Source organism: Sebastes fasciatus, chromosome 21, assembly GCF_043250625.1.
Source record: "Sebastes fasciatus isolate fSebFas1 chromosome 21, fSebFas1.pri, whole genome shotgun sequence".
In the NCBI taxonomy this organism is placed as follows: domain Eukaryota; kingdom Metazoa; phylum Chordata; class Actinopteri; order Perciformes; family Sebastidae; genus Sebastes; species Sebastes fasciatus.
The window spans coordinates 15,032,711-15,051,033 of NC_133815.1; the positions used below are offsets into that span (position 1 = coordinate 15,032,711).

The window sequence follows — 18,323 nt, forward strand, 5'->3', positions numbered from 1 at the left end:
GAACAGTGTTTGGCTCTCCAGCAGTCTGCACAAACAGAGTGTGTAATGACTGACCCACTGGTTGTAATAAACCTCCTTCCTGCAAGAAGAATGTGGCTGCACACACTGACCCACTTTTTTATTGCTCACCCATGTCCTTCCAACCGAATAACAAAAATATCATATTTGGGAATTCCAAACAGAGGAAGTGAGGGGGGGAAAGAGCTGGATCCACACATGACGGGAGAGTGAGAGAAGACAGTGTGGTTAAAAAGAGATAGAAATTGGAAGGGTTAAACATCAGAAAGATTGACAGACAAGGAAAGGTGAGCTAGTTAGTTAGATGTAGAGAGAAGAGAGAGATGCAATCAAACATTCAGGTGGGGTGGCCTTGTAAAAAAAAAAAAAAAATCCCTGCCAATGAAGAATGCACTCAGCCAGGAATTTATTCATAGATGTATTTATAATGCATGCACACAGAATGAATGACTTCCCATGCATCTGAGCATGTGTGTGTGTGTGTAGCCCATACATGCCTGTGTGTTAAGTGTGTGTATCATCCCCCCCCCTCCCTGTGCAGTCTGTCTGGGAGACAGGACAAGAGCTGATTGATGAGAGAGCGTTTGTTTTAACGAGCCTCCGGAGTGGATTCACCTTGAGAGAGATTTGGTTTCTCGCTTTACACTGCTTCTACTGCTGTCTGAAGATATGTGAAGCATACGCCATCACTCTACCGCTTGTGTGTGTGTGTTCATGATGTTTGTTTACCTGTGTGTGTTTCCCTTGTGTGTATTTGTGCAGTTATGTGTGAGATTTCTGATGTGCCTGCATTTTTTGCTGCACTTGTGTGTCACTGTGTAAGTCTCGCTGCGTGTGGTTTGCAAGTGAGTGACTGAGTGAGTGAGAGGATGTGTTTATGTGTGTGCTATAAATTATTGATTGGGGACCATTTTTAGATTTTATTAGGTCTTTTTTTTGTCTTTACCTTTTGATATTTCTTTCACTCATGTCCTAAATATGATATTAATTCATCTATAAATCAAATTAAATTATTTCTCCAGTGTGAATGATGCGCAGCAGTCACAGTCTCGGGCCATATCCAATAAATTAATTAAAAAATAATCACTTCAAGTAAGTGGTGATTTCAGCTTTGGTTACTGTGAGGTTTGATATTTTAGAACAGAATTCAAAATGTCACAGTTTGGCTGTGTGGCCAGAGGCTCTCTGACTTTTTGGTTAAGACTTTAGACTTTCTTGTGTTGCATCTTTTTGTGGTTTATGTTATTAGTTCTGACTTGTCTAGACTATTTTGGTTTCTATGGTTTTGGGTTTTCTGATATATTCCTTGTCTCATTTATTTTAGTGCTTCTTGTTTAATTTTGATAAGTTCACTCCTCTTGTGTTGTGTCTGTTTTTTCTTCCGGCTTTTGTTTGTTTCCCGCCTTTTTGATTGTGTGCCTTCATCAGTTTTCACCTGTCCCTCATTAGTCCTGCACTCACTTCCCTTCTGCTCACCTGCTCACTTCCTCAGTAAGTCAGTCACTATTTATACCCCCTCAGCTGCTTTGTACCTTGTTGGTTCGTCTTTCGTTATGGAGTTATATTGCCTGTTACTTGCCGGCATCAGGGGCTCCGTTTGTAACACGTTTTGTTAACTAACCATCTGAAAGCTGGCTTACTTTGAGATGCTGTTCAGCACTGTGTCAAGTCAATAAATCAGAAATATACAATTAATTATTAATTAATTATTTAAAATGAATAGTAAAAGTGTATAAGAGCTTGGAACATTATAATGGAAGTATATGATGGACATTTCCTCTATTATGTCTCATAAGTTGTTGCAGTAATTTTTGGGTTGATACCATTTGTTACACAGATTTGGAGCTAAATTTAACCATTTTTTTACCACTCAAGAATTGATAAAAATGACCAATAATCCCTCCAAAATACCACATTAAGACACCAAGACCTTGAGGAACACCATACAAAAAGCCATGTTGTGATTTGGTTTCAAAAACTTTTGACATTCGGAGATTTTTGCAAGAATTGCATTTTTTAGCGTTTTGATGGCGAGCACTTCTGTTCTGGAAACTGCTCAAAACCCCCCTGAAAGACAGCGAAGTCGGTCGAGTCTCAAAGGGTTAAATATCTTTGTAGAATCTGGTTGTCTCTATTAGATCCTTCCTGCCTGTTCTGCTCCCTGCACTGTGACACAATGTCTAAAAAAAGATAGTAAGTAATCAAATTTAGATGTATTATGTTTTAAAATAATAGAATCTGCCTACTGTATAAAATACGTTCCCAGAATAAAATCGGATATGACCTCAGTGTCCTCAGAGGAAGCTGCGGTCCTGTTTTGCAGGGACTCCTCAGCCAAATGACAGATAATTTAATTTCCTTGTTGTTCCAGTCAGATAATATTGAAGAAATGCATGACTGTTTGGTGTCTGATTTCAATCTCTCCCCTGTTTTTATTATCCCACTTTTATAGCCTAGAGGGTGGCTGAGATAGTTTGCAGGATCCTGGTTCATCCACCTAGCTGTACATTTTTTTAAGCTACAGTAAAGACCCGTTAGTTGTCTCTGTGGAGGGGGATCAATGAAGCATGTAATTGTCTAACTGTTAATTCTCCATTAAACAAATTAGAGTTAAACATTAAAATAGTCTCCTTCAATAAAAGTCTCATTATGTATGGTGTTAATGCAGGTGTGTTTGGTGCCGTATAAATGTGTTATTTTCACCTATTCTAAAAATGGTGTATTTGAATATTTATGCATACTGGAGTCCCTAACAGTCTTGGAATTACATGTATTGGGTATCACTGTCAAGCTGAAGCTCTTGTGGATCCAATCGTCCAACTGCATTCATGTGTAAGGGGGTTTCTGAGCAGTTTCCCGAACAGAAGTGCTCGCCATCAAATCACAAAAAAATGCAATTCTGGCAAAAATCTCCGAATGTCAAAAGTTTTTGAAACCAAATCACAGCATGGCTTTTTCTATGGTTTTCCTCAAGGTCTTGGTGTCTTAATGTGATATTTTGGAGGGATTATTGGTAATTTTTTTATCAATTCTTGAGTGGTAAAAAATGGTTAAATTTAGCTCCAAATCTGTGTAACAAAATGGTATCAACCCTAAAATTGCTGCAACAACTTATGAGACATAATAGAGGAAATGCCCATCATATACTTCCATTATAATGTTCCAAGCTCGTATACACTTTTACTATTCATTTTAAATACTGAATTAATAATTAATTGTATATTTCTGATTTATTGACTTGACAGTGCTGGGCTGCATCTCAAATTAATCTTCAGGTTCCCAGCTTTCAGATGATGCACACCACTTCTATGTGACATCTACTGTTGACCTGCTATCTCTCCCTAAAAAAAAACTGTATCCCCCTAAAAAAAGACAAAAACAGGTCTCAGAGGGTTAATTAACAAAAAGGGGTTACAAACAGAGCCCCTGATGATGCCGGCAGGTAACAGGCAATATAACTCCATAACGAAAGACGAACCAACAAGGTACAAAGCAGCTGAGTTGGTATAAATAGTGACTGACTTACTGGGGAAGTGAGCAGGTGAGCATTTGAAAGATTTTAAGGTTCACACACACCCCCAAATTATAACCACTTTTGTTTATTTGATATTAAATTGGACATCTGTTCCGTATAGCCATGTTGTAATGGGTGCACATATAATGGTTACAGTAATGAGTGAAAACACTGATTGGACTCTTATTGGAATAATTTCCACTGGAAAAATCCTCAGAGTGAAATTAAACTATTTCTCAATTTACTGGAGAACCCTAGAGTCTCTCCTTAAGAACCGACTGGGACTGCAATGCTTTTAGAGCAGGAAAACGCGTTTCCACTTTTGTCCTCTAGATGTCCCCGTAACAAAGTCCCTCCACTTTGCTGGTCCTGCATGTTGTCTCTCTGTGAGCTCAATGCGCTCTCCTTGACTGTTTACAACCTCTATGGCGGAAGTGGCTTCATTCTGTGAGTTTTTTATTGAATATTTACAAAGCAAAGCAGTGACACGTTTAAAATGTGAAGTTGTTTTATCAGTTGTGAAGTGTAGAGTCGGTATGTGTGATGTTTTTGTTACAATAGCACGGTTTTATCTGCAGCGTCAAAGCTCGTTGCCTCCACTGTCTCACCATGCATGTGCACACAGCTGCTGGTTGAAGAGTTGCATGTGATTCAGTGGTTTAGCATTGCTTTAGCAGTGTGAGTATTGCATCACGAGCTGCTGCATTAAGCCCATTTAATGCATTAAACCTGCAGTAGGCAGAATATTTTTTGGCATCATTAGGAAAAAATTCCATGATAACCTTTCAGCATATTATAATTCAAGTGCTCTGAGAGATAACTAGACTTCTGCACCTCCTGTGGCCAATCACAGGTCATTTCAGAGGGAGAGAGAGAGAGAGCGTTCCTATTGGCTGCGCTCCGGCTGGTGGGCGGTGCTTTGTATTTAGTAAAACTGTTCTCAGCTATGGCTGTCAGGTCACAAACTCTCATTTTACAGCTAAACAGTACACTACAAGATGTTTCTGAAAATATTTGAGGCGAGAAATAGGCATTACAGTAACAGCATATTGATTCATATTCGATCAGCGCTGCCTAGTTTGACTGTTTGATCGGAGTTTGCGAGTGATTGACAGCTGCTCAGAGACGGCAAGACTCCAGCTCGGCTCTGATTCGTTGTTTTCCTCCAGTCTGTGAAATCTTGTTGATGCCATTAGGAGCACCGGAGGGCACCAGAGGACACAGAGGGACATGATTTTTTTTCCAGATTACCTGTCTCATGCACTACTGTCAGGATATAGTGACAATTTTATAAAAATAACTTTACTTTACATACTTTGAATACGTTTGAATACTTTGCACAGACTGTTAGAAATTACAAGTCATGGACCAAGTATATTTTAATATCTGTAAAAACACTAAATTACAGAAAAGCAGAATTTGGGTGAGACGTGACAGGGCTATTGATATATGTGGCCCCTTACCAAAATAAGTTAATTCAAGTGTGCTAATAGTATACTTCTTTTAAACTTAAAATAAGAGAGTACGCTCTCAGTTTACTTTTTAGATACTTATACGAGATAAACCTAACAAAATTATACTTACTTGGCTTATACTGAGAAGTATACAGGAAGGATTAAGTATACTTGGCTTATACTGAGAAGTATACATGAAGGATTAAGTATACTTGGCTTATACTTAGAAGTATACATGAAAGTCTAAGTAAACTTGGGTTATAAAAGTATACAGGGAAGTCTACTTGCAGTAAAATCTATTAAACTAGTAGTTTACTGAGAGTATACTTTAAAGTGCACTTTCATAAACTAAAAAAGTGGGATACAAGTATATAACTAGTAGTATAGTTCACTTCATAGTATAGTTGCAATACAACTTAAATGTAAACTAGTTGTGTTCTCAAAGTTTACTATTTTTACACTTAAAGTACACTTAAAAGTATATTTCTATAAACTAAAAAGTGGGCCGATTTAGTCCCGAAAAAGTATTTAAGTAGTACACTGACAAGTATACTAATAGTACATTGATATTACTATACTTATTACATAAAATATACTTGGGAAATATACTTGAACTTTTCTTCAGTTTACTTGATAAAGTAAATAAGTATACTACTTTTTCGTAAGGAGCAGCAGATGTTAATGATTGACCACATTTAGCCTAGTAAAATGGGAAGAAATTGCAATGATTAATTAGACTTTATGTTGGCTGAAGTTCAACTCTTTTGCAAAATATAGTCCAGTGTAGTAGTAGATGCACGTCATTTGAAATTGTCCTGTTTTTTTAACGAATATTTTTCTTGGAGGAAGAAAGGTTGTTTACAGATTATTTCAGATATTCATAGTCGTCTTGAATTTCAAGTTTACTGTTAAACTTAGTCTGCAGAGAATAATAGAAGAGTTACTATGCGTATTTCATTTTGCCTTTTGGCAAACTAAACACTCTTCATTATGCAGTGAATTGATTCCTTCTCATTAAAATTGTGTTTTAGGGCTGCAGCTAATGAATATTTACATTATGGAATAATCTGCCTTCTTTTTCTTGATTCATTTCGATTTGTGAATCGTGCCCATTATAATTTCTCAGAGTTCAAAGTGTTACTTCAAATCGCTTGTTGTGTCCAAACCACAAACCCCAAAATATTAAATTTACAATCATATGTGACAAAGAAAAGCTGCAAATCCACAAATTTGAGAAGCTACAAACCAGCAAATGTTCTGCATTTTTACTTGAGTAATGGCTAATAAAACATGAATGAAACTATGAATCAATTATCAGAATAATTGCAGATTAATTTTCTTTCAAATTACTAATCAATTAATTGATTTATTGCTTCAGCTCTTATTATTTTGATAACAAATTTAGCCTTTTCAGCAGATATTGTGACGACTGTCCTGACTGGGCAATGTATTGTGTTAGATAGAGCTGCCACCACTAGTAGATTAATTGAAGAAAACCAATCTTCAACTGTTTTGATAATAAATTAATCAAAATAATATTAATAATAAAAATTATATTTTTTAAGCAGAAATTCCAAACAATCTGTGGGCGCAGCTGCATTTACTGCTTTTTTTCTATTTTATATCACTGTAAACTGAATATCTTTGGTCAGAAAAAAACAAGAAATTTGATGACCGAGCTAATAAAGAAAACAATTGGCACATTAATTAAGAAGATAAATGTTTAATAGTTGCAGCCCTAGTGTCATTATCATATCTTGCGCAGTGATCCAACGTTTAGTGTCGTAATGCTCACGTGTGCATGTTAGTGTTAGTGAATAATTAGCCCAGAGGAAGGCTGGTGATAACCTGGGATTAGTGACAAGTTGAAAAGTACTTCCTTTCATCGGTTTAAAAACACAAGAACAAAAGGAGGGAAATATAAAACAGATAAAAGCAAGAAAAGTAGCAAACAGTGTCTGTCGTCCTCTCCTCAGTTCCAGCTGAGTCGACTGATTGAAGACGAGCTCCTGTGGATCCTGGCCATGGATGAAGAGTTGACGCCTTTGGACTGCCTGCTGCCCTCAGGTACTGCCTTTCAAACACACATTCCCTCGGCGCAAACACGCAGGCACGCAATCAATCAAATCCGCAGGTCCATGTACATATACGGTGTGTTCACCCACAAGCCACAAACCGGCACCCAAGCACAGATCTGTATGCGTCTGATCAAAACACAAACTTACTCGCATCCCTGTCACACTTGTCTTCTCTCTCTCTGCTTCTCTCCCAGACACACACAGACATTCGTCTCGGGGGAATTAAAACTCAAAAACAAATCACTGGCACTTTCATGACAACAATGTGTATATGTATGAGATGCACTTCCCTTTTTGTTTGGCTGTGTAAATAATGAATGTTTATTGAAAGAGGGCCCTGATTGCATTTGCTTGTAATGTTAGCTCTTTGAGAGAAAAACAAACTTGGAGGAGGCATTTTGATAATTAAAATATTTCTAAAAATAAATAATTTTGCTTCTGAATAAAATCCCTGTCATCATATAAATTCACGTTTTCAAACACAACACTAGAAGTTAAATCTGATCCCACTGCAGTACATGTATTCTCTCTTTTCCAAAGGCATGTAGCAAGATTAATTTCCCCAAAGATGTTCTGTATCTGTTGATGCTCTTAAAAAAAAAAAAAAGCAACCCTGCAGATGGTCAGCACTGGCCGCCCTACAGACCAGAGGAGGAAGCTGGTTATAGCTGCCTTTAGCAACAGCTCTCAGGTCAGGGTTTATGTGAGCTCCCTGGTGGAAGTGTGGAGGAAGGAAAGCTGCCTAACGGCAGGTTTTACCCAGAGCCGTAAAGGTCAAGGGGATCGTACAACAGTTTGGTCTGTAGAGAAGCTATTCTCAGTGGGCTTCAGAGTGGGAGTAGGAATAAATAAAAGACCGTCAAATTAGAATGCATAATTTCAGTGACCTGTAACGTTTGAATATCACCACAGTAATCTCGACACATCATCAGGTAGAGACAAAAGGTTTTACCACTGTTAGTTGTCGTTTTTGAAACGAAAAAGAGGAAAAAGTGGGAGATAGGGCTGCCCCCCTCTTCTATTAGTTGACTTATCGGACGTTTTGGTCTTGGTTGACTAAGATTTCTTTAGTCAATTAGTCGTTTTTTCATGCTGAGTGACTTATTTCCAAGAAACTTGTGAGCACATCTCTGGTAAACACTAAGATTTAAAGTGGTGCTTTTGTGTGATTCTTTGTGGAGAAACTCAGTTTCATAGATCTGCCGATTAAATCAACTAAACTATTTGTTGAAAAAATCGTTTAAGTGTTTATTCGACTAAGAATTTCTTTGGTCGAGGACAGCCCTAGTGGGAGACAACCCTGCGCCAATTAAAGCTCCAAAGTGTGTGGTGAGGAAATATGACCCTGAATATATTCAATTTGGATTAATAATGTATTTTGGTAATTACAGCTGGCAGTGGCATAACATGTATTTACAGTCCAGTTTATTTTTTCTCCTTTTTTTGTTCTTATTTAATTGGGAAGGTGGTCCACGGACATTTTTTAAAAATCAGAAGAGGGCAAGGTTGGGAGGGTTGCTTTAAAAATGTACACCCATACACTGTCCAAATTAAATTGAGGTGTGGGTTTTTGACACTGGCTAGAAGAAATCTTGTCCACCCACAGAAAGATATAAATACAGAGCTTAGGAGTGAAAAACAGATGAAAAACTGCCCCCAGAAAGCTCAGCGGTGTCAGAGCATTTGCCTCTCTCATCCTTTCTTGGCTTCAGGCACAGATGAACCCGTTTCACAGACATACAGTAGCGGCATACTGTGCGCACTTTACTGACGAGGTATAAATGAATTTCAGCCATCTTCAGCTATTTACAAAGAAGTAATTTAGTGGAACCACTTTCCTTCAACCTGCCACTGTTTGGACAGCTGAATAATCTTTTATCGAGCCGTATTCTACTTGAACATGAAATATCTCGTCTCTTGACCTCTTGTCGTCCGTGTGTGTCCATTCACAGAGTGATATGTGAAAATGGGTCAAGGAATGTCAGGTGCAATGCAAAAGGCTGTTTTTTTTTTAGAGATGTTGAGGTGATTTGATATGAGCATGGATTCCTCAAAAATAAAATGATGAAGGTAAAACTGAATGATTAGTTGTACCTTATTATAATTAGGATTTAATTAAACTGACAAAAACAAAGCCACGATTTGATATAAATGACCTCCATTGATAAAAACCTTGTCCATCATGCCTCTGTTCATCATTTATTAACCTGTGTTGGCTCCGAGCTGAACATTTATTTTGGCCAACAGCAGGTGATCTTTGACTCTCAGTTGTATTGATCGCAGACTGAGCTTCATGTGGGGATTCAGATTGTGTTTGGTTCCCATCTGAACGCAATTAATTTTTTTGTTTGTTTTAAAGTTGAACATAGTAGGGCTGATATGATTACACAATGTACCAATCAGTCCATCGACAGAAAATAATCGGCAACAACTTTGATAATCGATTAATCATTGAAGTCCAGCTTCTCTAATATAAGGATTGGCTGCATTCTCCATTTTATATAATTATAATCTGAATATGGATTTTGGACTGTTTGCAATTTGAAGACTCTCTTTGAACTAATTAATATATATAAATATATATATGTAAAAATAACAATATATAATATATAATAATATATATTAATATGTATATATTAATATTAATATATTTAATTTAATATGTTATATTGATATTAATATATATATATATAATATTTATATATACTATGTATAATAATATTTATATATAATAGTATATATATGTATATATATGTATGCATATATATGTATGTATATATATACAGTATGTATGTATATATGTATATATATATATTTGTATGTATATAGGTATGTATATAAATATATGTATGTATATATATGTATGTATGTATATATATGTACATATGTGTGTATATATATATATATATATATATATATATATATATATACACGCACATATACGTATACACATACGTATACACATATATATATATATATATATGTATATATATATATATATATACATATATATATATGTATGTGTGTGTATGTATTTATAATAGTGTAAGTTGTGTTATGGTGCATTGCTCTCTTCTTGCTTCCTTTGTGTCTCCTCATCTGTCTCCTTTGATTGTTTGAAGGTTATAATCCTGCTGTTATACCACTAAAAGGGGGCAACTGTAATTGTGCTCCTGTATGCGTACATATGTATCGTATATACTTGACATTCTCACACGTGTGTGTGTGGTTCGCGCCGAGCGGGAACACAGAAGTGGCGTCGATTTTTCTGTGCTTGTACAGCTGGAAAATCAATAACACTCAAAGGCCAACATCAGTCAAGAGACACTCACTTCTGACGGGGCGCTATCAGCAGTTCTGAAGCATCCGTTGAAACAAATGTTTACTCAAACACGTTAGCTTAGCATTACAGGCTACACACCCCGAGTCTGCTCACTGCACAAATCCTAGATTTGTTCTATAGATTTCACAGGGTGTGCAAATAATCCTCGATATGGTTGCAGAACAGATCGCACATGCATCCTCCTCATGATCTAATTTTCTTGATAAACCCCGTCGCTTTCTAATCAAAGGTGTGTTTGAGATTCCCTGTATCATATAAAAGCTTTTCTCCCAACTGCACAGTATAGTGAAACACTTTTTCCTCCATTAGATTCGTTCAGAAAATATTTCCATGGTTGCTTTAGTTTCATATCTTGCAGGAAAATGCTTATCTAGACTCTCGGTGGAGAATATAAAAACAGCCCCTGGATGTCTGCATTTTAAAATCCCTAGTGTGCAAAGTTAGCCTTTTAAATTTCATCTTTTTAATTATAAATGCCTACTCCCGGAATATCTATGTGTCTAGGTTATGTGCTTGGATTGTGTGTGTGTGTGTGTGTGTGTGGTATTTATGTTGTCTGGCACTTTTTAAAAGAATCCCAAGGTGACATTTCTTTGAACGGAGTGCACGAAAGGCCGCGCACCTTCCTTGTGCGCGTGTGTGTGTGCGCGGGGAGGCGAGTGTGTGTTGCGACGAGGGGTTATCTGAAAAGTCACGGCTGGTTGAGTTCGTCTTTTGTTCTCTGTACACCTCCAGCCAATTAAGAGACAAGACTGACAAATCTACTCCTCCTCTTTCTCCTCCTCACACACCCCCCTCCTTGCGTCCTCCTTTCGTTTCCTCCTCCTTTTGTGTCTTTATCCTCTCCTCCTTTTCCTCTTCCTCTTACCATACTCTGCTGGGGTTTGACTTTCGCATCGGAAATGACCTTCCAGTGATGTGAACTTTTTAACAACATCAAGCCCGCTGCTGCAACAAAGTCACAAACCCAAAGGACAGTATTTCCTCCACACTTTCTCAGCCAAAAAGATGCACTCTTTACACTTGAGGGTATACATCCACAAAGGGGTGTTTGTCAGGACACAAGGTGATGCACATTTTTGCAATTTCATGAAACCTAAAGTCTTCCTTCTTCACCATTGGTTCCTCTGGCTTCCCACTGCATTTATGAAAGGTGCATTGGGGAAAGATACACGCTTTATTAGATATGCAATGTCGTGTTGCTCCGAAACTGGTATCCAGTTGTGTGGAATTTACATAAGTACAGTTTAGGGGGGAGAGGAAAGAGGACATTGTAATCACAGAGTGTTGCTTAAGCTTGCATACGGCATTTTGTCTTTGCTACAAAGGGCAACAACCTTAAAAATGGATGAGAAATCGTTCATAAGGGCAGGCACGAGAGTGAAAGATAAATGAGCGAGCAGTGAAAATGGCTAAGTGTTGAGGCGAGGAGGAAGAGACGTTGTGCTTTAGTCTTTGCTCCATTAAGGCCTTTCTAGCAGCTTTGTTTTGACTTTTGTCAATGAATGCAGAGTTTTCCATTATTTATTTTTTTCATCTCCTGCAGATAGAAAAATGACAATTCTAAAGTATTAGTCAGGGGATCTGCATTAGAAGCAGAGCAAAAGAAAAGATAGATGTGGGGGGGGGGGGGGTTTAGAGAGGAAATAGATTTGTGAAATGATGCACCCTGGGATAGAGGCTTTGACAAAGAAGCATGGAGGTACACTGATAGGAAAGAGATAGTTATATAGATGGCAGGTTATTTTCACCTCTGCTGCTTTGAAAGGGCTTTCCTCTTGTTGCCGTGTAGTTACAGATGGTGTGTCGCCAAGGTCAACGCATTCAAATGAGCATCTATGAGATGTGTGCGAGCCTAAGTGCACACATTTCCCTTTTAAAACAACAGCAGCTAGTAATAAGGACTTCGACATTGATTGTAACATTGACATTGACATTGTAGAGGTATTGTAGTTGAGGGACATTGTTGCATTATTTGGATAGACGTTGGGCCTCATGCAGCGGTGGTCGAGGGCAATCCTACCAAGATAAGAAAAGACTATTTGTATTGTTTCCTTGACTTGTATATAGACATTTTATTTTAATTTAATTTTGTATTATTGTATTCTTTCATTCTGTTATATCCATTCTGTGTAAGTAAATTGAGAGAGCTGCATACAAACCGGAACGTTAAATTCTATAAACTGTATTTACATACTTGGCCAAATAAACCTGATTCTGAGATCTCGTTTTCACAGTCCACAAATTGTGGAAGGAAGGAAGGAAGGAAAGTTTTAAATTTGAGGAACATTAAAACAACGCCTGAATATCATATAATCAAATTTAGATTATTATATGTTTTAAATTAATTATAATGATTGGATTAATACATTTGTGGGCTAAAGACATACAATTAAGACTATGAAACCTCTGGATGATATCACATGCGTTCATCTTCTGATGGCTTGCTCTTTGATGCTTTTTGATTCTCCTGTGACGCTCTGCAGAATCACATGTTTACTTTGTTTAAGTTTATTTAACAGTACCTCAGTTTCACTACTGCACTTCTTCTTACAGTCATTTTTTGGTGGCATCTCTCCAATTCTAGGGCATGTGCCAGAGTATCACACCTGCACTTAATGTTAATGAGCGTTACCTATGCTAATAATATACACCACTGGTCACGCTCCTCTTATTTATGTTCAAGTGGGATTCATCATTCAGCATCACATGGGTAAGAGCAGATTTGGATGGTTAAGAATGTTTTTTTAGTTGACTTATTTTTTTCTCTTAACAGAAAATTAAGAGAACATATTAGAGAAATTTAAGAGAGTGTTGCTGCATGAGGTCCATTGTCTCTACTCTGGTTTTGTTATTGTCTGATGTTGCAAACAAACCACTCATTGGATCGTGTGGGAGCAGTTTTTTGAACATTCACAAAAGCGAAACTCAACATTCTGACTTGCTCGGCATAATTTCTGTTTTTTAATCCTCCCTCTTATTTTCCATGCTAATGAGCTCATTATAACGGCATTGTTTTTAGTTTTGTTCTTTATTTAGCACATTCAGCTCCACAAACAACAGCCTCCAATGTGTATTTAAAAGGTATTTTTAAAAAAAACATGCATAGTGATGTGTTGTGTTTGTCCATTATGTTCCATCGTCTGTAGCGTCTCTATCTGACTGTCTATGACTCACACTGTTCCCTTTTCCCCCCGCCCGCCTTCTATCTTCTTGTGCAGGCACGCAGAGGATCTGTCTGATTATTCTGAACCAGCCTCTGGATAAGGACTACCTGCACATCCTCTGGAGTAAAGGTATATCTCACACATCGCCAACACCGATCAAACAAGTCCCAATAATATCACTTAGATCCCGTCTGCATTGGTTTTCACAGAGCATGTATTCCCCTGTTTTTTTTTTGTTTTTTTGGCGCACTGAGCTCTCTAGCCTGTGCAAAGTCTTAATTAGTGCCATGTCATTTGAAAATGCCCCTTCTGTGCCCTCTGCCCACATTTCCTGTGAGATGTGTTTTAATGAAGCTAAAGATGACATAATTCTTTTTTGCAGAAAATAATGTTCCTTCTTTTTTTAATAACTCCTGTGGCTGCATGACCTGAACTATTGATGAAAGCAAAAATAACATGATGCAAAATGAAGTTCCATTGCATTCACAGCCTGAATATGCAGCATGCTTGCATTGCCCCCGAGACACATTATTTAGCATCTTAAATAGCAGGAGTTTTGCATCTGAAAAATCATTAGAAGGGGTCAGATAAACCTGTAATGTATGCGATCAAATAAGAGCTATTTTGCCGACTTAAAAGGTCTGTATGCATTTCATTTATTATATCCGTAGGTCATCAGCTTTAACAGCGCTGAACCAACTGTACAATTTTTCATTCAACCCTACTAAAAGCACTCTTTACAGCAATTGTAAGGTCTCAAAGATAACAAGAATAGCACATCCAGTCGGATTCATTCAAGTGTGTATACATTCATTACAGCTAATTGGTTGGTAAATAATGTGAACACAAGCAGGGGCAGTAAGTGTCCACTCCACTCAGCGGGGGAGTGACAAGGTCGATATCAACAAACCCATTGGACCCGAGACCCCTGCATTCACAACGTGGGCGTTTCAGTCATAACAAATCCACCCTCACAGCTTCGATCTGCGAGGTCTCTTGCCGCCACCCATCAGAGGGGAAATGGTCTGTTTAGTGATGTGAACAGATAGGAAATACTTAACTGTCTCACACTCAAGCAAGCACATTCGTGTCTCAGCCTAAATGTTTTTTTTCGATACACAACCAGTGGGCTACCTCCGTATCTAAGAAGTGAAGCCAATGTGAAATTGCCTTAAACTTGCATTCTTTCTAACAGCCAGCAGGGGGCGACTCCTCTGGTTGCAAAAAGAAGTCTGATTGTATAGAAGTCTATGAGAAAATGAGCCTACTTCTCACTTGATTTATTACCTCAGTAAACATTGTAAACATGATGTTTATGGTCTCAATCGCTAGTTTCAAGTCTTCTTCAATACAGCATGATGTTCATTTAGTAAATTATGGTCCCATTTAGAGTCAAATACACCATAAAGCAGGGTATGCTCAAGGGCGTTGCTACCTTGTGATTGACAGGTCGCTACCACGGCGTTGTCCAGTCTGAGTGTTGTCCATGTTTTTGTCGTAGAACTTTAACCCTTTCACAGTTGGTTTTCTAGTTCAGGAAAGTTAATTATAACCTTTTTGGTCGCCTAAAAATGTCTTATTCGGTGTTAAGTTGTAATTAGCTCCAGCCTCTCGTGTCACTTCTGGTTGCAAAAAAACAAGATGGTGACGGGCAAAATGCCAAACTCGAGGCTTCAAAACAGCAACCAACCTATGGGTGACGTCAAGGTGACTACGTCCACTTCTTATATGCAGTATATGTGCACAACCCCTGCTTATACATGTACAATTAGCAAAGGGCAGAACATGTCAAGCAGGACAGGGGCTGTACATTCATATTCAAACATACAGTACCTGTACGAACTCGCTGAATAGCTCCACTTTAGCAATTCAGGAGTACCAGTCATGCCCAGGGGCATTTTGATGTTTATTTGTTGAAGGTGGGAAGAACTGTGTTTAATCACTTTCACATCAGCAACCTGCTGCTCACAAGTTGCTGGCAATTTATGAACCAAGGAAGTCCCCTAGATTCCAACCACTAATTTGTAAGTAACTACAGGATGTAAAACTGGATTTGATTTCCTCCCGCTTCATGAATACTCCCAGGCCCTTTATCAGAGTAAAAGACAAACAGAAATTCAGAAAACATGCTCTGAAGGCTCATTGTTAAAAGGAGGAAAAATAGGTTTTTGAAGGGAAGTAGAGCTCCAGACTCCCCGAGGTGTCGCTTATGAGATGCGTCGATGCTTAGCGGCTGTGATGTATTAAATATGCAAAGCTGACTTTGAGCCTTTAAACCAGACATTGTCATGTAAACCTGCATCCTACAACTTTGTTTTTTCCTTTAAATCTGGTGAACTGATCATAAACAGAGCCTAACTGAACCAAACTATGCTGAATGTGTTAGGCACACAGTTGTTTTTATCAAGGACGTAGTGGAGATAAGTGGCCTGGATCACTGCTTCTCTACAGTTTTGATGCTGAAACCATGAAACGACAACAAAAAAAAACTGTAGGCACACTAATTTATGAAAAAATGTAATACACAGATTTATGCAATCAGGGAAGAAGGTTGGTAAACAAAGTAACTTTGAAGGCAAACTTGTGATTAAAAACCACACCAGATTGCATTTTAATGAACAAGGCTTTGATATTCTTATCAACTTAGCAAAAACCCAAGAGGTACCTGAGCTCTTTGCATCGCACAGCTCTCTCGCTTTTTTGCCTTTTATACTAGAGGACCTCTAGAAAAATGTTTAATGGCAAAAAACAAAGCAATTTCCTCATCTGATTTCACACCAAAGGTTGCCTGTTGCCCCAAGATAAAGATTCTTTGGATAGTTAATTATGTGAGAGGAATCAAAAATAGAGAATTCAAAGAAAGGAAAACGTATAAAACATTAATCTAAAAGATTTTTGTACATGTTAAATGATGATAAATTAAAGTCTTATGCTGTGCATCTAGAGTAAATGGGAAGGACAGTTTTTTTTTTTATATCTGCACAATATTATCAATTATTTTTCAGAAAATTGCAGTTGTTACATGATTTGAAATGCATTCGAACACCCCATTTGTAATTATTCAATGCGAGCGATATCTAAATTGAAGAAAGTTTTTCAATATTCATCTTAAATTGTCTGTTCGCCACCAGCATGCGGTGGTATTAGACTGGTAATACATTGTTTACGCCTTGTTGATTATAACTGACCCTCAATTGTGTTCTGAGATTGATATTTTTAATTTAATTTCCTTATTTTCAAATCCCAACGGTGACCAGACTAGCAAAGTTTAACAGATGTGGTTATACTCCCATTCAATACTTGCCAGTAATCATCAGGAAAGTAATCATTAGGGAAAGCATTGCATCAAATCATCAAACCATCCACCTGCACCATTTTTTGCGACCGCTGTGAGATAGATGGGCATATCAGATGTACTTTGGCAGTATGATGCAGCTTAATGATGTCATATGGCATTTGCTCCCTCTTAGATAAGGCGACTTATAAAAAGTTTCTTAAGTGCCACAAGCGATGCTGTGGTGTGGATGTCAGAAATTGGTTTTGCTCTTGGCAGCCGTGCACATGGGGGATTTGAAGAAGTTTTGACAGTGTGATGATGATGATGATGATGATGCATGAATGGCAGATCTCAGATCTCTCGCAGTGCGATGGTAAACATCCTTGTAGCGAGTTTATCGTTCCTCGCTTGATATGCCATGTATTTTTAATGTTGTTTATGGGGATGAGCAGATGTCGGTGTGCGCATGAGCGTGTCTCGAGCGTGTGTCGGTCTCCAGATGGTTGTTCACCTGGAGGCTTCGCAGCCAGGTCTCCACCCTTAGACACACACTCGCATACGCACAGCTCTCTCAGGTTCTCTGATGTGCTGCCCTTGGGCCCCCCTCATCACCTGTGGGAGAGCTAGAGCAGCAGGGAGCAAAGGAGCGATAGGGAGGCTGGAAGAGCGCAACGCTGATCAAAGGGAAGCTCATTTCCACGTGCCGAGCGCGATGTTGTGAAGTGGGAAGCTGCTTATCTCGCTCACGCACCCTCTCACTCATCTAGTCCATCAGTCACCCACTCGCTCATCTACTCAGTCACCCACTCACTTGTTCATTCAGTCACTCATTTACTTACTTACAGATCCTTCACTTCACTGTGTAACAACACAAACAAGCAAATCAATAAAGTAATCAGTGAAGGTAGCTCTCTCTACAAGAGGAAAAAAAACAACAACAGGCACGTGCCTGATTTCATCATCTGTCGATGCGGAGCAGCTTGCCGACGTTGAAGTTTATGAACGTCAGCCAGTCGAGTATCAGCCTCCCAATCAAGGCCGGTTGGGTGATGTGGCTGCAGTGCGTTTGGCGTGCACATACACACTTCCTGAGCTTCTGCATTTATGCACCATGTGCCAGATGGAGTAAATAGGTAGATGGAGAATACGAAGAGAGACTCAACAACCAAGCCTGTTGGAAAAAGTTGAACATGTTAAGTACCAGGCCCTAACTTTTAATTAGAACTCAAAGAACATTTGTAACAGAGTCAATCAGCCATTTTTTTTTAATCAGGAAGCTGAGGAGCTTTAGCGTTAGCCAACACATACTTGAAATGGCATACAGAAGTCTGGATGAAAGCATTTTATCATTTAACATCACAGCGTGGTACGGGGGAACTTGAGTGCAAAGAGCGAAAAACAAGCTCTCCGAGATTGTTAGTATTGCAGGGAAGATAATTGGCAAGTCACAGAAAAAAACTTTGCAATGTATT

The 18,323-nt window shown here is 38.3% G+C and overlaps 1 protein-coding gene across 4 annotated transcripts in view; it reads left to right on the plus strand.

The window, feature by feature from the left end:
• Positions 1-3,865: 3,865 nt before the first annotated feature.
• The window catches only part of tpk1 (thiamin pyrophosphokinase 1), a 76,398-nt gene continuing 61,940 nt past the window's right edge, over positions 3,866-18,323 (plus strand). The window contains exons 1-3 of one of the 4 annotated variants that reach the window (XM_074622126.1): positions 3,866-3,979; positions 6,963-7,053; positions 13,629-13,703. In XM_074622126.1, the coding sequence (XP_074478227.1) occupies positions 7,011-7,053; positions 13,629-13,703 (118 nt within the window). In that variant the 5' untranslated portion in view covers positions 3,866-3,979; positions 6,963-7,010. The other 3 variants (XM_074622129.1, XM_074622128.1, XM_074622127.1) reach the window with 3 other exon arrangements.